Below are 21,709 nucleotides of genomic sequence, written 5' to 3'. Positions count from 1 at the left end.
GATTCATTTACAGTGAGGAAGGTAAAACTTTAGCATTTTAATGTCGTGACTTTAATAAACTCTCTGCTCTGGAACAATAAAGCTAAAATAAGTAACGACCCGCCAGAATAAAAGCTTAAGGTCAGCGTGGGAAGTTCATGTCAGGAGAGTAAATTTAGACTCAGTTAAATTCAGTTTTATAACAATAAGCACAGATGGGACAGGAAATGACATCAGAAACGCTCAAATCAATTTACAGCAAAAACCGGAGAGAAATGAGGGTCACATAAAAAATTTAGTTTAATCAAGTCAGATACTAAATATAGAAAAATCAAATACATTTCATTTATGAATTAATTATGACTTTAAAATTCTTCGTATAAGTGCAGCAAACAAAAGGCTTTGTGTTGCATTTTAGGCTCATCTTCCCATAATTTTAAATAGTTTAACTTTTAATCTTTGTCATTATATTTATCGGCATGTCATGATCAATTTTGGAGGACGATAAATTGTCTGGCAGTTTTTGTGATAAACAATAATATCGTTGTTTTGACACCATTTTCAAGTAATATAATGATAATTGCATAGCAATAATGATCATTGACAAAGATCAATAAACACTGGAGCTGGAAGACATTTTAAATATTCAGAAGCAAACAAAGTGAATTATGAATCTCCGTAAATAAAATTATACTTAAAAAAAAAAAGTGCTGAGACAAAAACACCAGACTTATGCAAAAGGGAATTATTGAGTTTGTTTTAATTTATTAATTTTAGTTAAAAACTTTTGTTTTCATGTCAGATTGTTCTTTAAAAAGGTTTAAAATGGCCAATAAAACAAGGCAAAACGGCTCAAACTGAAACTAAAAACAGCAGTAAAACTATTAAAAAGTGAGAAATTTTCCCCCTGAAAAGAAAATGTTTATTCCTGGATTATAGTTTTGTCTCAACTAAAAAAAAAAAAACTCAGATTTGCAGATCAGCCATCTGCACTGAGGAGACAAATCTGCATCATTCCAGGGCCGCACAAAATCAGTCCAGGGGCCGCAAATGGCCTGCGGGCCACAGTTTGAGCCCCCTGTTCTGGAGGACATAGAGACATTCCCCAACTGAGATTTTAAAAAAGCTGCATTTTCAAATACAACATATTCAAGAACAGAAAGGCTGAAATCTCAAAAGAATAAAATATAGAACATGTTTACCATCCACACGATGCGTTCACTGCTCTGGGAAAAACTGGACTTTTGAGTTTCCAACCAAGATCAAGTTAAAATCTCAATTTCAGACTCAGAGGTTTTTGGAAACCGATTCAGGATTTGGTTTAATTTAAGGGAAATCTTTGAATCAAGCTGCTTGATTATTCTAAATAAGTAACATTTTATGAATTTTTGTCAAACTTTTCCCCTTTAAGTTAAACTTTCTCCCTTTACTTAAGTGCTCTGAATGCTTCCTCTGCAGTTTCCCTTTTATTCTGTTTGCTGAAGCTCAAATTTCAGACTCAGACTTGGAAAGATAAACATATTTTGCCAAACTTGTTGTTGAATTACCATCTTTAAAACCAATTTGTTTCAATCCTAGTTTCTCCTTTCAAACGGCAGATTTCTCCTTTCCATCAAATGTAACTGGACTAAACTGCACAGTTTGCTTAAAATGCTTGAAAAGTTTCAGGTCAGCTACGTGAGAAAAACTTCTCTAAACTTATTTCATATCTTTTAATAGAAGAAGTTGCATATTTTCTAGTACATTTTACTCCTTTAGCCGCTCTGAAGCTGCTGCATGCCGAGTTATTTTGCTAGTGGTGGATGAGATAACAAAAAAATAACAAACATTGATGATCTAATCTTCTGTAAATGCAGAGGCAGAGCTGGACCAACTACAACCAGAAGAGAATAACTAAAAGCAGCAGCACAGGATGTCCAGAAATAACAGACTATAAACTCACATGGAGACATAAATCTGCACCAAAAAAACCTGGAAACATCCGTTACACATGTTTTATTTTTATATGTTCACATTTTCTTGTTTTTTAGCCCAAATTTGACTTCTGGTCATCAGTTGTTACAATTACGGCCTTAAAAACAGCCGGAAACTCGAGGAAATCATGTAAAGTTGCTTTGGTGAAAACGATGGAGCGGGACGGCTGTTGGCATCATCCACGGATCGATAAACACGGGATTTCTGAAAACCTGTACAACTGCATTCCCAGGAAGACTGGGCGTGTGAGGGAAAAAAAAGAAAGCAATAGTAAAGAACATTTATATTTAGACCTTCAGCTGGAAAGGCATCCAAAACGACAACCGGTTCCAGTAGTGAGAAAATCTTTGCTTTCCTGTTGGATTAAAATCTACTGAAATGAAAAGTGTACGAGGGGAACGGGTTCAGAAACGGTTAGAGTCCTGAAGACGTGTTGAAAGAGTTTCACTGCAGTTATGACAATTGTGAAATTTCTTGGAAGAATAAGAAGGATTTTTGGATCTCATAGTCGGCATTAATGGCCTCAGTTAAAAACCACAAGGTTATCAGAAGCATTGAAAAAGGAAGTTTGACTAGTTTTCTTGCTCACAGCATCAATATTTGAGGAAAGTTACAATACAGAAAAAAGTACAGATTTAACACTGACTGTTTGGGGAAATACGCTTTATGTCAAAAGTGTTTTACACTAGGCTGCACAGTGGCGCAGTGGGTAGAGCTGTTGTCTTGCAGCAAGAAGGTTCTGGGTTCGATTCCCGGCCCCGGTCTTTCTGCATGGAGTCTCCATGTTCTCCCTGTGCATGGTGGGTTTTCTCCAGGTACTCCGGTTTCCTCCCACAGTCCAAAAACATGACTGTCAGGTTAATTGGCCTCTTCAAATTGTCCCTTGGTGTGAGTGTGTGTGTGCATGGTTGTGTGTCTCTGTGTTGCCCTGTGACAGACTGGCGACCTGTCCAGGTGACCCTGCCTCTCGCCCGGTACGTTAGCTGGAGAGGAACCAGCACCTCTTGACCCCACTGAGGGACAAGGGTGTAAGAAAATGGATGGATGGATGTTTTACACTAACAAACAACTGATTTTGTATCCATTTATCTAAGCAGAAGTGACGCAGAACATCACTAATGAGGGATCTGTACTGATTTTTTATATTTTTAAACGTCATCTGAAGTCTCCCAAAAACAATCCCAAAAATATGGCTGCCGCAGGTACCACACTGCAAAAAACACAAAATCCAACCAAGTATTTTTGATATTTTTCTATTGCAAATATTTTATTACACTTGAAATAAGAAAAAAAAAAAAACACTCGAAAGCAACTTTTCAGCAAGAAATAAGACAATAATTCATTAATATTGAGAAAAAAAGTTCGAGTTCTAAGTAAAATCTGGCAATAGACCTGGAACTTTTTCATTTCTATTAAGGAATTATTGTTTTATAACCAACTTAAAAGCTACTTTTAAGTTAGTTGTTTTATTTGCACTAGAAAATAGAGCAAAAATAATACACAGCTCCAGAAATCCAAATATTCATATGACTGTAAAAACAACATCTGACATGTTTAGTCATAATTAGATTTTAAATGTGTGAAATTTGGATCCATTGGCTGCAGAATCTTTCCTTTAACCACCTAATCGACCCCAGCTGCGCTCAGCTTTTGTTTCTCATTTGGAAAGTCAACAGACATGAAAATATCAGCGATCATTTAAATAAAGGTGTGATAACGGCCGCCCAAAGTGACTCGAGCCTCACTCCGTTTCTGTTCGCAGGAAGGTAATATGGAAATAAGAACGATAACACGGTTTGCATCTGTGAGCTGCGGCGAGCGACGCGATCCACGACGATCCGTCTGAACCAGCTGCAGGGCATTCCTGCAGGCGCGGCTCCCGCCCGTCACATGCATTCCCATCATTCCACTCACATCAGCCGTCTCACCTGCGCTCCACATGGGTCTGAGAAACACCTGACGGAAAACCACGACACTCAGGGGGACGAAAACAAACCGAATGGGCTTCAATAAAACACACAAAACCTGCAATTTGACCGATGAGCCACAGCGGAACATGAACATTTTGATTCCTCGCAGCAAAACCTGCTTAAAACAAGGGATATTTCCCACCTGCTTCAGGTATCAAACTGCAAAAAAAACTAAATCTTACCAAATATTTCTGGTCTAGTTTCTAATGTAAATAACTTAGTGCACCTGAAATAAGACAAAATAACTTGAAAGTAACTTTACAGCAAGAAGCAGGACAATAACTCCTAAATGTTGATGAAAAAGTTCACCAAAAAGTAAATTTCACCAATAATAAGAAATTATTGACTTAAAACAAGCACCAAAAGTTACTTGTTAGTTTTATTTTAATGAAATATTTGCATCAAAACCAGACCAAAAATACTTTATTTGCAAAACCACAAAATCTTGTCAAGTTTTTTGTTTTTAGTTTCTAGTGCAAGTATCTTTTTACACATGAATTACAAGTAATTAAGCAGCAATAACGCTTGTTTCAAGTCAATAACTCCTTAAAGTTCAAGTTCCTCTGGCAGATTTCAATTATAACGAGACATTTTTCATCAATATTAAGTAATTATTGTTTTATCTCTTGCTTAAAAGTTACTTGCAAGTGAACACTTTGTCTTATTTCAGATGCACTAAAATATCTGCATTAGAAACTAAAGCAAAAACACTTGGTAGGATTTTGTGTTTTTACAGTGCAGGTAACAAAAATATGCAAACAAAGACGATTTTACTACTTCAAGCTATGGTACAAAATGTTGCTGCCTCTGGCATGAACTGCATGTGGCTCATGAAAAATCTGAGCCGAAAACTTCCACATGGAAACCATCAGAGGTGACGAAGGAAAAACACAATCAGCCGGTGGAAACCAGTTCCCAACTTTCCTGTTTCCTTCAAGCTGCAGAGCAGCAAACAGGAAAGTTTTAATCAGCATGTGAAAAGTTGTAAATCCTCCACAAACACAAAAACCCCGCCTAACACGGCCCATTTCAATCATTCAAATATACCTTTATGGGTGGGAATTAACCACCTTTTATCATTTATGGTGATAAATTTAGTGTCAGAATTATTCTGATTTATCGTCTTAATAAATTCCAACTGTCAGGATTCATGGGCTGCACAGTGGCGCAGTTGGTAGAGCTGTTGCCTTGCAGCAAGAAGGTTCGATTCCCGGCCCCGGTCTTTCTGCATGGAGTCTCCATGTTCTCCCTGTGCATGGTGGGTTTTCTCCAGGTACTCCGGTTTCCTCCCACAGTCCAGAAACATGACTGTCAGGTTGATTGGCCTCTCCAAATTGCCCCTAGGTGTGTGTGTGTGTCCTGTGTGTCTCTGTGTTGCCCTGTGATAGACTGGCGACTTGTCCAGGGTGACCCCGCCTCTCGCCCAGCACGCCAGCTGGAGAGGAACCAGCAACCCTCCCGACCCCACTGAGGGACAAGGGTGAAAGAAAATGGATGGATGGATGTCAGGATTCATATTTTACCATTTTCTGCACAATGTGTTCAGTAGAAGCATCAATAAGTTTGAAAATAAACTTGTTGATACAAATCAATTCTGGAGAAGAAGCACGTTGGAAATAGAAATGTTTTCAGGAGCATTAATTGTGTTTGTTGGGGTTGACCTGCTGTGACACTGAAAAAACTCACTTCACTCACTTCTACTGCAAATATTTTAGTACACTTGAATTAAGACCAAACTGAGATATTTGCACTGGAAACTACACTAAAAATTGGTGTGGTAATATTTAGTGTTTTTGCAGTACGGAGCCTCAGACTCCAACACGGGTTTGTTCAATAAAAACTGAAGTGCCGACGTAATTCCTTCCCTTTGTGCACTTCCACATTTTTTTCATCTGCAGGAAACGCCATCACAACGATTTCTCACAAATTTTTAAAGAAAAAAAAAAGAACCGTGACCCGAGCAGCTGTGGAGGTTTACGTTTTAAATCCTAAAGTTGAGATATTTCTACCACCTGCAGCAGCAAATGGAGCACAGAAATAAATCACTGCTGTGTGAAATGTGATTTTTTTTTTCTATTCCTACTTCGGTCAGGAAATGGCCCAATTTACACAAAGCATGAAGATGGAGTTATGATAATTTCCCTCAGAGTTCCTGCAGAGTTTTCCAGGAGAAGAAAAAAAAACCCCAACATGGCTTCAGCCGGAGGGAAACCGGAAAACCAGATCAACCGAATCATCCAGGGATTTCCTGAACGCCGCAGATGGACGATAACAGATCAGCAGGCGACGGATCCGCCATTTTTTTTTTTCTTCAACACACCTTGCAACAGCAGCTTTCAGCTTGCACCGGAACCTGTCGCCACGGCAACCTCAGGTTTCTGTGGCAACAGCGTGTGTTCGGAAGGGGGGGGGGTATACAAAAAAAAAAAAAAAAAAAAAATCAGCGAGGTCTGAGTCACTTCCTGTCTCGCGCGATCCTTCCTCTTTTGAACCTGCCGATAGTTTTTCAACTGCATCTGCTGACTGAGCCGCCGGCACGCAGACACAGAGCCGACCGCGCCTACTTCGTCACTCACTGCTGGCCCCGTTTGACCTCAGGCTGGTGCTGAATACATGAAAAATAACCCCAAATTTAAACGCAACATTTTAAGATATCTGCCGAACCGCAACAGTAACTTCTCAGAGAGAAATACGAGAAAATATTCAGGAAACTAAGAAGAAATCGGGCACAAATTCAGGCTGAATATGGGTCAAATACACTGCAAAAACTAAATCTTACCAACTATTTTTGGTCTAATTTTAGTGCAAATATCTTTAGCAAGATACAGAAGCTTGTTTTAAGTAACTAATTTCTTAATATTGATGAAAAAGTTCCACTTGCAGATTTAATTTATAATATGTAAAAATATGATGTTATAAGTGAAATAATGTGCCAGTTTAACTAAAACCTTTTCAGCGATATTAAGGAATTATTGACTTAAAACAAGCTTCTATATCTTGATGAAAAGTTACCGTACATTAATTTTGTCTCATTTCAAAAGCATCAAGATATCTGCACTACAAATCAGACTAAAAATACTCGGCGATTTTGTATTTTGTTTTCCTGCAGTGATGAGTGGGACTTTTATTGATAAGTAATCCGATTATTTTTACTCTCCAATTAAAGAAAAAAACTACAAAATAAAAGAGATAAAATTGAAAAGCTTGTTTAAATTTTGAGCCATCGAATAAAAAAAAAGCTCCTGCAGTCGTTTCCAAACGTTAAACAGAAAAACTAACTTTAATTTCCTTAAATCCGATGCACAACGGCGCCACCAACGTCTGCAGATGGAGTCGCTTTGTATCAGTTCTGTTTTCACCACTAAGGGACCAAAACAGTGTCGTTTCTAGAGCAAATATCTTAGTACACTTGAACTAACATTAAAACAACTCTTCATCAAGATTTAATTCCTTAATATTGACTTTAAACAGAAGCATCGGTTCCATTTCTCTACGTTAAAGGTCACGATATTTACTCTGTCAATAAACTCTGAACTCAGAAAAACAACAGAGGGAGGATCAAACGTCCCTGAAAGAGACTTTTCATGCGACACAATAAAAGGTTTTCTGAAATATTAAACAGAAATATGATTAAAACAGAACAGAGTTTGTTTGAGCTCCCGATTCAAACGCAGTTAAAGAGGGAAAACTTCAAAGGCTTTGTGATTAAAAACCGTCGGCTCCGGTTTGAGTCCATCACTGCGACTCCAGCAGTTAAAACTTGGTCACCGAATGCACTGCAAAAACACAAAATCCTACCAAGTATTTTGGTCTGGTTTCTGGTGCAAATATCTACGGCTGAAATGGTTAGTTTAAAACACTTAAGAGCTGCAAAATGTATTTTAAATCCAACTTTTTCTGCCTTTTTTAAGTTTATCTGCTCAATAATAAATTAAAGTAAGATTTTAGACCAAAACATAAAAAGGTTTTGCAGAATTGCGTTTAGTTTCTAACCTTTGGGGCTGATTATTTTATGAATGCTTTGCGTTTGAGTAAAACTAGGTTGATGTTTGTGGTTCTAGTTCAGTGGTTCTTGACCTTTTTTGAGGTACCGAACCCCCCAGTTGCATATGCGCATTCACCAAACCCTTCTTATCTCCCCCCCTCACCCCAACACACAAAATAATTTGCGGTATTCTGATTTAGTAATATAATTATATTAGCTGTGTAACCACCCCCACACCACTAGAGGCAGTACCAACCCAGAAAAGATGCGACTAAGGAGCAGATTTAGACTATAGATTTTGGTAAAAACGGTGAGTTTTGCTGAAGTAAATAAAGACAAAAGTTCAAATTCATGCTGAGAGTGGAGCTCCTTCAATCAGGGCTCCTCCGCAGCACTGATTGGCTAAGCAATGTAACGTGATCCTCTGATTGGCTAAGCAATGTAACGTGATCCTCTGATTGGCTAAGCAATGTAACGTGATCCTCTGATTGGCTAAGCAATGTAACGTGATCCTCTGATTGGCTAAGCAATGTAACGTGATCCTCTGATTGGCTAAGCAATGTAACGTGATCCTCTGATTGGCTAAGCAATGTAACGTGATCCTCTGATTGGCTAAGCAATGTAACGTGATCCTCTGATTGGCTAAGCAATGTAACGTGATCCTCTGGAGCAAGTGATGCGTCATCACGACTTTACACAAGTGTGTCTTTACCTCCGCGGCAGAGGCTCCGCCGAAACCCTGAGACCGACTCACCGAACCCCTGGTGTTCGATCGAACACTGATCTAGTTGCTCCAAATTAATGCAGAGTCATCGTTAATAAATGAGAATCTGCTTTTGTATCATATTCATTTCAGATGTTTATTTTCCAGTTTGGGGGCCAAACAAAGTCTTTAAGAGGGCCCCAAGTGGCCCTGAGCCGCACTTTGGTCACCCCCATTATAAGTGAAATAATTTGCTCCTGGAACCTGAACTTTTTCATCAATATTAAGAAATTATTTAATTAAAAAAAAAGCTCCTGTATCTTGCTGAAAAGTTACTTTTCAACTAATTTTGCCTCATTTCAATTATACCAAGACTTTTTGCACAGGAAACTAAACAGGAATATTTGGTAAGATTTTGTGTTTTTACAGTGTGGCGTGTGATAACTGAAAACTTTCAATTTAACCAATAAAACAGAAACAGACGACCATTATATATATTCCTTTCATCAAAAGCTAAACCCATTGTTTAAAAACAGCAACATTTTCAGGTATCACACTGCAAAACACAAATCTTAAGTATTTTTGTTCTAGTTTGTTATGCAAGTATCTCAGTAGACTGGAAAGAAAACAAAAATAACGCGCAAGTAACTTTTCAGCAACATATAAGAACTTGTTTTAGGTCAATAATTTATTAATTTTGATGAAAAGGCAGTATTTATATGTGAAATAATCTGCCAATCTCTCTGAAAAGTTAATTGTAAGTTAGTTTTGTCTTATTTCAAGTTAACTAAAAATATTTGCACTAAAAACTAGATCAGAAATACTTGGTAAGATTTTGTGTTTTTGCAGTGCAAGTACAAAACTTGGTGACGTAAATATCTGAGAACTTCCTGTCTGGGCAAAAACTAAAGTATGACTCCAGCTTAATCAACCATTAATTCAGAGTTTTTATAGTTTTCTACACAGCTTCGTCTCCCTTTGAACTTTGAAATTCCCCCGTTTAAGAAAAAAAAATCTGGATAGATTAAATATTCTCCAGATCAGGTCAAAAGTTTTCATTTTTGCACAAGTTTCCACTTCACTGAGCTGCACAGAAGAAACCGTGAGACGCAGGTTTTAGTCGTGACGATCTCCATCGCTGCAGCTTCCTGCAGATTTCAAATCTGAAACCAACACTTGATTTTTCCAAATATAGATCACGCATTTCACACCAAACACCTGATCAGAGGCGTTTATCTGAAGCTGAAATCCACAGAAGCTGCACGGATTCCAGTTCACATCAAGTCCAGCTTGAAACTAAAATATAATCTGACTTAAAGTTTTATCTCAACATTTTGTGGTAACGTTGTGATAAAACAATAAGAACTATTTATTACTTCTGCTTAGGTTTTGACTGTGTGTCACAGCAATTACAGCCCCACAAACACAAATACTTCTCCTGAAAAACATTCCCATCTGCTGCTTTAAGACACCAATCGCATAAAGACGTTTGATTTATATCACTAAAATGGAAACTCAATGCATTTAGTCATATTTTCACATTTAAACAGTGGAAAAAATAGCAAAATTATCAATTTGGATAATTTGGAGGGTGTTTAAACATCATCAAACGGAATTAATCATGACAACAATAAGTCAAAAATCTTTTATACATCACAATAAATGATAAACGATACGGTAAATGCCAAGTCTGAACTCTCAATCAACACCAACTCACTGAGCGAAACCCAACGAACTCAATCAGCAGCAAAACCGTTTGGAACATTTCACCAAAGATCATTAAACTGCAAATCTTAATCACATTTTCAAATCTATTGGTTATTAGTTGAACAAATGGTGGAATTTTTTTTTTTTTTTAATTAAACAATTTGATGTTTTTGTGACAACAATAAATCTAAATTCTTAACTTAAGAAATTTATCACGATAAATGATAAACGATACAATAAAAGCCCAACGATAATCAACACCAGCAACATTCCCGTTTGCAATGCGTTTCATTAGGACACAAATAAATGTGATTTTACCACTAAACTGCATTTCGTAACAGCTTTTAACCATATTTTCTAATTCTGTGACAATAAATCAAAACTCTCAACAAATGACAAACGATCCATGTCTGAAATCTCAATCAACTCCAACCAACCGAGGGAGACTTGAAAACCCAAAACCAACAAACTCCACCAACCATAAAGTCCTCAGAAATTATTTTAAGATCCACGGATCCAAGAATCCAAGGATCCAAGGATCCAAGAAACAAAGGATCCGAGAATCCAAGGATCCAAGAAACAAAGAATCCAAGGATCCACGAATCCAATGATCCAAGAATCCAAGGATCCACAGATCCAAGAAACAAAGAATCCAAGGATCCACGAATCCAAGGATCCAAGAATCCAAGGATCCAAGAATCCAAAGATCCAAGGATCCAAGAAACAAAGGATCCGAGAATCCAAGGATCCAAGAAACAAAGAATCCAAGGATCCACGAATCCAATGATCCAAGAATCCAAGGATCCAAGGATCCACGAATCCAAGGATCCACGAATCCAAGAATCCAAGGATCCAAGAAACAAAGGATCCAAGAAACAAAGGATCCAAGAAACAAAGAATCCAAGGATCCACGAATCCAAGGATCCACGAATCCACGGATCCAAGAATCCAAAGATCCAAGGATCCAAGAAACAAAGGATCCGAGAATCCAAGGATCCAAGAAACAAAGAATCCAAGGATCCACGAATCCAATGATCCAAGAATCCAAGGATCCACAGATCCAAGAAACAAAGAATCCAAGGATCCACGAATCCAAGGATCCAAGAATCCAAGGATCCACAAATCCAAGAATCCAAGGATCCACGAATCCAAGAATCCAAGGATCCACGAATCCAAGGATCCACGAATCCAAGGATCCAAGGATCCACGAATCCAAGGATCCACGAATCCAAGAATCCAAGGATCCAAGAAACAAAGGATCCAAGAAACAAAGGATCCAAGAAAGAAAGGATCCAAGAATCCAAGGATCCGTGGATCATAAAGTCTTTTTATCATAGAAACTAAATTCACTGAGTGTTGGTGTTGTGGTGCAAACCGGAGTATCATCATGTGGCTTTACGCCTTCATGGCAGCAGAAGTCACAGAAAGGCTGGTGGAAAATGAATCCCAGCGGTTCTGGTTCTGGTTCTGGTTCTGGACCAGCAGCCTCTCACCTTTTGGCTTCCTCCAGGTGACACAGATATTCGTAGGCCATGTTCTGCTGCCGCCGCTCGTCCATCTCCTCCGCCGTGAGCCGCTCCACGCCATCCAGGACGGCTGCACACAGAACACAGTGTGAGAAACGTGCAGGCGGGGGGTGGAGGTCCAAACTGAGGCCCGGGGGCCTTTTGTGGACCCCGGACTCATTTTGTGCGGCCCCCCAACTGCAATTCAAAAATTATATAAATTTGCCCCGCAGATGAAAACTTATCAGGATAAAAATCTGGATTTTTACCCTGATTACATCATTTTCCTACAGAGAAAACTATAAAGAACAACACAACCAAGTTTTAACAAAATGCAAAATCAGGTTCATCCAGAGACTTTAATGAAAAGTCGAATTTACTGCAGATTCATTTTATTTGTCGTTTTATTTATTTTTGAATATTTAAAATGTCTTCGAGCTCCGGTGGTGAATGTTTATTAGGATTTAACATTTTTGAGGATGTTTTCCTCCATTATTAATATTCAGTTATGATTATGTTATTTTATTATTATTATCATTTATCGCGATAACTTCTGGGACAATTTATCGTCCAGGAACATTAATGATGACAGGCCTGGACATGTGAACGCAACAGAAATAACCTCTGGAGGTTTAACTTGAACTTTGGTTATGACTGATTTGCTGCTTTGCTAAAAAGTTCAGCTGATACTAATTATTAGTAATCAATTATTCTAATGATTGATCAGACTTTTAAAAAAATGCCACATTTTCCATTTAAACATTAAATCTTTTTTAAACCAAGAAAAACAAATTAATTCATTTGTAGTAAAGGAAGAATCTGCAGTTTAAAAATACTTCCAACAATCAAACAATCTTGATTATTATATTATTATATAATAATATTAATTTACGGTTAATCTAAAAATAATTAACCAATTAATAATTGGATGGCAAAAGGTGCTTAACAGGAAATTATGTTTTTACTGAATTTAAACCAAGTGAAGCTAAAACTGCCTGTCAGGAGTTTTGGGTGAAACATATTTGCAGAAAAATCATTAATTTTTATCCTAAATGCAAAATGTAGATATTTATTGTTCAGTTTTGTCTTAATTTCTGCTCAGTTTTCCATTTTTGAGTCGGTTTGCTCCAGTTAACAATTTACCGATTACTAAATTAGTTGACAATTATTTCAATAATCAATTGATCTGATTAAGCAAATATTTTTTCAGGTTCTTTGATGGAAGCTGTTTTGAATCCAGATAAAGAATTAATTTACATTTATGCCTCAACTGTCCTGCTTTTAAATATTACAGCTCAAACAAAAGTTTTAAAAAGTTGCTGCTTGAAAAGCGCAAAAGTTTGCAACAAGAAATGCAACAGAAACAGCTGAGCTCTGCCAGTCAGCTGGCTGAAAGCAGGTTGTCCTTTTATAAGACAAAAGACTTTTTGCTCATGTTATTTATTTTGGGTTTTTTCTCTTTTTTTGATGCTATTGTGGGAAAACGGTGTTTTCATTCAAGATCATCATCCGAGCCTTCTTTAATTCCAGAAAAACAATGCATCAAAGTTAAATTTTAACCCAAAATATTTACAGTTTTTAATTTTGTTGCATTCAGTGACCAAGAATAAAAGTCAATTTCTCACAATATCAGGAGAGATCAGAGAAATCGGCCCAGTTCCAGTCTGTGGAGTGAATCTCCAATTAGATCATGATTATTTAATTTAGACGACGATAAAACGCCAGAGTGGGAATAAAACGTCTCCGTCCAGGAAGGAGGTTCCTCCAAACATCTTGCACAAGAAACCGACCTCATCCGTTAGTCATGAACCAGTCAACACACGTCAGGGCTGCGCATGTCAGCATGCACTGCAAAAACACAAAACCTCACCAGGAGTTTTACTGCTGACATTTCAGATCATTTAAATGAGACAAAACTAACTTACAGGGAACTTTTCAGATAGAAATAAGATTGTTTTAAGTCATAAATTGCTTTAAATTGGTGAAAAAGTTTAAGTTCCGCTGGAGGATTATTTCATTATAAAACTACATTTTAACCCACATTACAATTAAAAAATAATCTGACAGGAACTGTAACTTTTTACATCAATGTTAAAAAAATCATTTACTTAAAACAAGCTTTTATTTCATACTGGAAAGTTACTCGTTTGTTTTGTCTTATTTAAAGTGAGCTAAGATATTTGACTAAAACTACTTGGTAATATTTTGTTTTTGCAGTGCAACACTGATTCCAGAAGCAATAAACAGTTAATTTGTACTTTTAGCAGATTTAATCAAACTCAGTTAAAAAGTTAAATTCAATTTGTCTCAATTCAACAGAGTTAAATTGCAAGAAAACTTCCCATTCAACCAATAAAACAGCATCAGACGACCACGCCATATTCCTAACGAAATGTTTAAATTTAGCTACATTTTCAGTTATCACACTGTAAAAACTAAATTGTACTAAGTATTTTTACACTTATTTAAAGTGTACCAAGATGTTTCTAATGCTAACATACACTTTAAATAAAACCAAACTAACTTACAAGTAACTTATAGAAGTTTGTTTTAAGTCAGTAATTCCTTAATATTGATACAAAATGTACTTGTTCTATTGGCAGATTAAATTTTTCAGCAACATTAAGGAATTTTTTACTTAAAACAAACTCCTTTAAGTTACTTTGAGTTAGTTTTGAACATATTTACACTAAAAACTAGATAAACATTCTTGTTAAGGTTTTGTGTTTTTACAGTGTGCCAGTGAGACTGCAGCTTTTAAATCCCAAATTAAAGTGAAGGGAAATAATTTTAGGGCTCAAAGCCCAAAAATATTTCACCACAAATATACTGGGAAGAAAGAGAGAGGAGTAACACTTAATCACGTGAGAGCGACAAAAAAAAAGAACTAAAATTACTTCAAAATTTCTAAAAAAGCGAAATAAAGGTTGGCTTTCAACGTGTGTTATGAAGTTGTAATCAATAAATCTGGGAATATCGATGTTTTACTGGTGAAACCAAAAGAAATGAGGATCAGTTCATTCATTTTCTCCAAACTTTGCCACCTGGTGACCCGGCCGCCGACCTGTGGGCGGCGACTGGCTTCCTGAGAATCTGGGACACTTCGATCCTGATTCATGTCAGAATTAAATTAATCCATAAAAATTAAAAACTTGTAAAGGAAAAGTTGTGGAGAGTATGAAAACGGGCCTCCTCCCTCCGCACTGCTGCGGAGAAAACGCGGAAGTCGTAATAAAGCTGTGAACACGCTGTCAGAGGTAAAAGCCAAACCTGGAGGGCTGGAGCCACTTTTAGGGAATCTGTGAAGAGTTTGCATGAGGAGGAAACGAGCTGGAGCGTCAAGCGGCTCCGCTCTGCGCCAGAAGAGTCTGAAAACTGCGCAGATTCATTAGAAACGAAGCGTAAAGAGTCAGAAACTTACAGCCATATCTCGGCCGCTGCCCGTCTACGTCGTCTGAAGTTGACATCCTCCCGTTCAGAGAAACTCTCCGCGCTCCACGGCTCGCCTCACAAGAAGATTTCAAACTTTGCGCACGGATTGATCCGCTCTTTCCAGACTCTGCACTGCGTCAAAATTCCGACAGAAAGCCGCTCAGGACCCTTCGGCCCACTTGTTTCCTCTTCTGCACAGTTTGAACGGAGACTCTCTTTTTTTCTGCTTCTTCTAACCTCACTGATGTCACTGCAGCAGGGTGTGTTCTTAATCCTGAAGTATGCGTTTCAGGAAACACGGCGGCGCGCGGCGGCTGAAGAAGCAGCGCCCCCTGCTGCTCACCGCGCGAACTGCACCACAAAACTTCCTAAAGTTACATTTTACCAACATAAAACATTTATTTTATTTTTAGTGAAAGACCAACAACAGGACATAAATGTGAAGTAACTCTGCTTTTAGTAAAAATAAGTCCGTCCCGTTAATAAATTAAATATAATAAGAAGTTACTGGATCTGTAGTTTACCGTTTACCTAATGCTATTATTTATATTTACACGTTATGTGTGTTTGCATATGTAAATATACAAATTATATGTTTATTTAAATATACAGGAAATATTAAATAAATATTCTAATATTCTTTGCATATTTAATTAAACATTAATTTATTTTTATGTACTAAATAAATATAAAATATTAGGTTAATAGGTTTAAATCTAGTGGGATTTTCTCTCATTCAGGGTAAAATATCTTAGAGATTTTTGTAATATCAATGTGTCACACCTCATTATATAAAGATTGCAATGCAACAAAAAAATATATAGCGTTAAAATCAGAAATTTACATATGCCAAATAAAAAACATATTTTCTTTTTCTCAGTAACTGAAGATAAATCCAACCAAATTTATTTTATTTTAGCTCAGTAAGAATTTCCAGGAATAAAATATCATTTTTGAGATTATATTTGCTACGGCTATGTGTTGTGAGCCCTTAGCAGCAGCTATATTGGTAATATTTTGCAGTGTAGTGTCTAACATTTGTAGAGAAGAAATCTGTAAATCAGAGATGATGCAAAATATAAACACGTCTTGCACAGTTGCCACATTTTAAAAACTTAAATACTTCAGTTGTGCAAATGTCAAGTTGGACTTAGCCCCGCCTTTGAGTCTAAGCTCCTCCCCCACTCAGCTCCTTCAGACTAGCCAGCAGCAATTAGCAAACACCTGGTGGAGCTGCTGAGCTCAGAGCAACGCTGGTAAAAATGTTGTTAAAGGGTTAATAGAGGAGCCATGTTGGGACAACTTCTGAAGGCGGAGCTTCAAAAAGAGCAAGAGCTTCTTAAAGAGACAGAGGCCCAATTTCAAGATGTTAAATTATGTAGTCAATTTCTCCTAAACTATATTTGACATATAAATATCATATTTTTATATCAACTGAAGGTAATATAGTTACTTGATTGTTAAATGGCACTATGTGCCTGGAAAACACATGACACGGCTCCTTTAATAAAAAAAACAAAACAAATACAAGGACTGAGGGGTCAAACAAAAATCATCCAGAGGGCCTCAAATGGCCCCCACACCACACGTTGGACATCCCTGATTTGAATCCACCCCACTTTCACCTCAAAAACACAAACTAGTTTCTAGTGCAAATATCTTGAAATAAGACGAAACTAACTGAAAGCTCCTGTTTCAGCAGGAAACAGGAGTTTGTTTTAAGTGAATAATTCCTTAATTTTGATGAAAAGGTTTTAGTTCAACTGGCAGATTATTTCATCTTAAAACATTTTTCCCATCTTAAAAGTGAAATTATCGGCTACTGGAACTGGAACTTTTCCGTGAATATTAACTTAAACGAGCTTCTGTCTTGCTGAAAAGTTACTTACTTTTGTTTTATTTCAAGTGTAAAAAGATTTTTGCACTAGAAGCTGAACCAAAGCACTTTGTATTGCCTTGTTGCTGAAAATGTGCTATATAAATAAAATTCCCTTTACCTTTACCAAAGTTACTTGGTAGTATTTTGTGTTTTTGCAGTGTTGGAGTCCGTCTTTCCTTTTGGCCTCTCCCAGGCGGAGCTTCACCGTTCTGCATAAAACAAGAGAGAGAGGTTCTGCTGCTGAAGGTTCCTCCGTTCCTCCATCTGATCTGCAGCCTTCCTCCTCCTCCTCCTCTTCCTCCTCCAGCACCATGGAGAGCTCCGGGTTGCTCCAGGCTCTGCTGCTCCTCAGCCTGCTGTCGGCCCCGTGTCACGGCCAGGCGCCACCGGACGACTTCCAGGATGAGAAACTGGACCCAGCTGCAGACCCAGACCTGGTCAGTGACTCCAAAAACACCAAATATTAAATAATAAAAGCTAATAATAGTTCCTCTGGCAGATTATCTCATTTGGAACAAGATATTTTTGGATGCTTTAAGTGAAATAATCTGCCATTTTTTAAAGGCGTTGTTTACTTAAAACAAACTCCTATATCTTCCTGAAAAATAACTTGTGAGTTAGTTTTGTTTTATTTATTATTTACTGAGATATTTGCACTAGAAACTAGACCAAAAATACTTGGTGAGATGTTGTGGTTTTGCAGTGGATGTAATATTTCAGCTGTTTTTCAAACAAAGCTGATTCTAATAACCAAAATGTAATTAATGTGAAGTGCAAACGATGCTGGATTTTTATTTACTGTCATTAATTGTCACGCAGCTGAAATTCTCTCAGGTTGAATTTCAGCTGCGTGATCTCAAAGCAACACAACTGCATAAGAAAATAAATGCCATAAATATTTATTTACACTGCAAAAACACAAAATCTTACCAAATATTTTTGTCTAGTTTCTATTGCAAACATCTTAGTTCACTTGAAATAACACAAAACTAACTTATAAATAAGTTTTCAGCAAGAAACAGAAGCTCGTTTTAAGTCAATACTTAAACTTAATTTAATTTAATATTGATGAAAAAGTAATAGATCCTCCGGCAGATTATTTTCTGTATAATGTGGGAAAACGTCTTGATAGAAGTTAAACAATCTGACAGTTGAACTGGTATCTTAATAATTAATATTAACAAGTTATTAACGTAAAATGAGCTCCTATTTCTTGCTGAAAAGATAATTTTTAGTCAGTTTTGTGTTATATTTGCACTAGAAGCTAAACAAATAAATACTTAGTAAAATGTTCTGTTTTGCAGGCTGATAAGTCTGTAAGTGATTTGACATGAAATTTGTTAAATTATTATTAGTATTGTTTCAGAGTTGTTGATTTCTCCGTGCCTCTTGCCTTAAAGTTGTTTTCTATGACAAAATTCCACATTGTAGATAAATATATATTTAATTCTTGTTACATTTACAATTAAACTTTATCTTTCAAACTGAACTTGATAGTTTTATCATTTTATTTACTCTGGTTTCTCTTCATCAAGATTCTTGTCTTTAATTTAAAACAGCAACTGGCTGCAAAATGACCAAAGGCGCATTACAGATGACGAATATTTACTTCACAATCTGAATAAGATTTAATAAAGTATAATTCTGTGGTGCATTAAGAAACGGATTAACTAATAACTCTTCAGTAATCAGTAAAGTGACCAGACATCATGTCATCACACTGTGGAGGAGGATCAAATCTGTGAATCTATTTAATAAATCAATAAAAACATGAAAAAACTTCCAAACAAAAACAAAAAATATATAAAAGAGATGAATAATAATGAATAATTTGACATAAGATTGAAGAGAAAATAAGAAAAACAGAAACAAAAGGGACATTTATCTAAAATATGTAATGTGCTAACATGAAATATAACACAAAAAATGCTGAGAAATATATATGTATTTTGCAATAAAAACGTTTGCACAGTAATGAACGTCAGCCTGTTGTGCTGCCGATTTATACCAAATGTTTCAACTTACAACAAATCCATAAAATCTTCTTTACATTTTCTTCTCTTCTACAGGTAAATACATTTCTCTAAACCATATTTTGTTGTTGTTTGTGTTGCTGTTTTTGCAGGTGGAAGCTCTTGAGGTTCTGCTGGGTCGGATCCACAGCCGGGTTTCTTCCACAGAGAAACGGGGGAGCATCCCGCTGGTGAGCACCGCTTCCTGCATCAAACTGATGCAATGCAGATGATTTTAAAGCTCCATTTAAAACGTCTGCTGAGTCATTATTCTGTGCTGCAAACATCTTTCTGCTCGCTGTTCATTAAAAGCCTGTTGAAAAGCATACCTGCTGCCTCTAATTAAAAGATAATCCTCTGTAATTACGGCTCAAATAAAGATTAAAGCCTGATTTCAGGCCATGAAAGCCTCTCAGAAAATCAATCAACGCTGGAACTACAGACTCAGTTTGAGCTAATGAGCGGGATCTAATTATTCAGATGAAAAATGTTCCGCTGATTTTCCCTCTTCTGACTCTGATTTATGCTTTCAATTTATTCAGAGGAAAAACATTTGAAAGTTTAATCAAAGGTTGAAATAATTGACAGAAATGACAAAAGACGTCAGGTTTCATGAACGCTACAGTATGTAACTTTTATAAAATAATGTTTTTACATAACTGTTAAAATTCTCATTACTAGCTATATTTCAACAGCTAGTAATGAGGGCCAGGAGGCGGGTCTTAGTGCTGTCAATCACTCTTGTGCTACAGCTGGTTCACCATAACATAGCCTGTTACGTTTGCTAAGGCTAGTTAGCATAGCCACTGATGATGGCGTTTTCCTGCAATGATAAATTAGCACATTGAGCAGCGTGCAGTAGGTTGATTGACAGCGCTAAGACCCGCCTCCTAGTGTTGATTGGTTGATTTTGACCAGGAGGAATGCATTTTTACAGACTGCGATAGTAGTTCAGGAGGGAGATGCAGGAAATCATCTTTTCTCTGACAGATTATCTGCCTCACAAAAATCTGACATTTTCTAGAAGGAACAAGTAAATATCTGAGTTTGATAAAAGTTTAAAATCCCCTTTTAAAAAAAGGCTCAGAAATTTTTTAGAACAAAATCTGGAAATAAAAGTCGAATAACTGCTATAAAAAAAACTCAGAATTTTTTAGACTAATCTCTGAAATATTCTCAAAATTTGAAATATTTTGAGTTTAAAAAGTCAAAATATTTGACTTGGGGTTTTTTCGAAAATTTCTGAGATTAATCTCAAATATCTGAGTTTTTTTATAGCATTTTTTTTTTTTTACTTTTCAAACTCATAAATGTTCATGTTTCTTCTTGAAAAGTTCTGAAATTAATCTAAAAATTTCAGAATTTATTGGTGTAAATGTACTCCTTTTTCCCACCTACAATAGCCCTAATACACCAATAAATATGGGGGAAAAGAGAATTTATTTTTGTAACAAATAGATTCTTTAAACATTTAGTTCTGACTGAATTTGGGAAGTGTCACCGCCTGTCTGTCCCCTCAGTGCGGGATGGGGGGCCGCTGTGCCGTGAAGTTTGGCCCTCGCATCGGGAAGCTCTGCGACTGCGGAAGAGGCGCCAACTGCAACTCCTACCTGCTGAAATGCATCTGAGGAGCGTTTGCTTCTCCTGACTTCCTGAAGGCCGAACATCCTTCAGCTTCCAGCCCAGTCGCCCAATTACCGTCCACGTCCTCCGTCATTTGTCTTCCTCCGCGCTGCTGCTGCTGTTGTTGTTTAGGCCGCTGCTGCCTGAGGACTAGCATGTGTTTTCCGCTCCTGACAGCGGCCTGGAGCATGCTGATGCTTCCTGTCCAATAAACATATGTCAACATGCACACCAGCAGCCTCCCTTTCTGTCATTTCTTTCAGCAAACTTCTTTTTCAGGTTTTGGTTCGGATTAAGCTTCAGAAACTTGTGTCCATAGAGAAAATTTAAAGATCATTTAACCAACAATTAAGTGTGTTTTTGTCATAAAATCAAGCTGGAAAGGACATCTGGAATATTGTTTTGTCTCATCAGCCCATAACAAATCTATGGCAAGCCATTTTGACATAAAATCAGTTTAGTCAGTTTGCGTAATTATATTCTACTGAGTTTTGACTATAGACACAACTACAATTTGACACTCCTGAATAATCGAAGATATCTGAATTTACAAAACGGACCAGATTTTTTTCATGCATGATTGATTCCAGGCCTGGTTGGACGCAGCTTCACCTTCAAGGTCCAGCTACTCCACTTCTCAGGTCCTTCAGACTAGCCAGCAGCAATCAGCAAACATCTGGTGGAACTGCTGAGGTCATTATGGGAGCTACTTCCCAGTGAAACGCTGGTAAAAACCTTGTTAATAGAGAAATGTGATGACTTAATGAAGGCAGAGTTTCAGAAAGAGACAGAGGCTCAATTTCAAGACATTAAGTTAGGAAGTAAAATTTATTTTTTCATCATTTTTGATATTAATAGTATTTTTATAATGACTTAAGGTGACCTGATAAGACTATAAAATGGCATTATATGAATGGAAAACACATATTACTGCCCCTTT

The 21,709-nt window shown here is 37.0% G+C and overlaps 2 protein-coding genes across 2 annotated transcripts in view; one reads left to right on the top strand and one right to left on the bottom strand.

Moving 5' to 3' along the window:
• Positions 1 to 15,378, bottom strand: part of iqgap1 (IQ motif containing GTPase activating protein 1) — a 68,742-nt gene extending 53,364 nt beyond the window's left edge. The window contains exons 1-2 of the mRNA XM_081605533.1: positions 15,245 to 15,378; positions 11,812 to 11,914 (exon numbers count right to left, since the gene is read on the bottom strand). Of these exons, the coding sequence (XP_081461659.1) occupies positions 11,812 to 11,914; positions 15,245 to 15,290 (149 nt within the window). The 5' untranslated portion in view covers positions 15,291 to 15,378. The remainder of the gene's footprint in view (positions 1 to 11,811; positions 11,915 to 15,244) is intronic.
• Positions 15,379 to 15,404: 26 nt separating this feature from the next.
• On the top strand, positions 15,405 to 21,006 carry cartl (cocaine- and amphetamine-regulated transcript-like). Its single transcript, XM_017303907.2, has 4 exons — positions 15,405 to 15,515; positions 17,293 to 17,571; positions 19,260 to 19,337; positions 20,667 to 21,006. The coding sequence occupies exons 2-4, from the start codon at positions 17,446 to 17,448 to the stop codon at positions 20,772 to 20,774; spliced, it is 312 nt and encodes a 103-aa protein (XP_017159396.1). The 5' UTR covers positions 15,405 to 15,515; positions 17,293 to 17,445; the 3' UTR covers positions 20,775 to 21,006.
• Positions 21,007 to 21,709: the final 703 nt, after the last annotated feature.

Source organism: Poecilia reticulata, chromosome 3 (genome assembly GCF_904066995.2).
Source record: "Poecilia reticulata chromosome 3, P_reticulata-male-v2, whole genome shotgun sequence".
NCBI classification, from domain to species: Eukaryota; Metazoa; Chordata; class Actinopteri; order Cyprinodontiformes; family Poeciliidae; genus Poecilia; species Poecilia reticulata.
Note: the sequence above shows the minus strand (reverse complement) of the source record. Positions and strands in the feature narration are given on the sequence as shown.

Coding starts and splice junctions, on each gene's coding strand:
- cartl (XM_017303907.2), top strand. CDS start 17,446: ATGGAGAGCTCCGGGTTGCTCCAGGCTCTGCTGCTCCTCAGCCTGCTG. Junction 17,572..19,259: donor CAGCTGCAGACCCAGACCTG/GTCAGTGACTCC, acceptor CTGTTTTTGCAG/GTGGAAGCTCTTGAGGTTCT. Junction 19,338..20,666: donor AACGGGGGAGCATCCCGCTG/GTGAGCACCGCT, acceptor CTGTCCCCTCAG/TGCGGGATGGGGGGCCGCTG.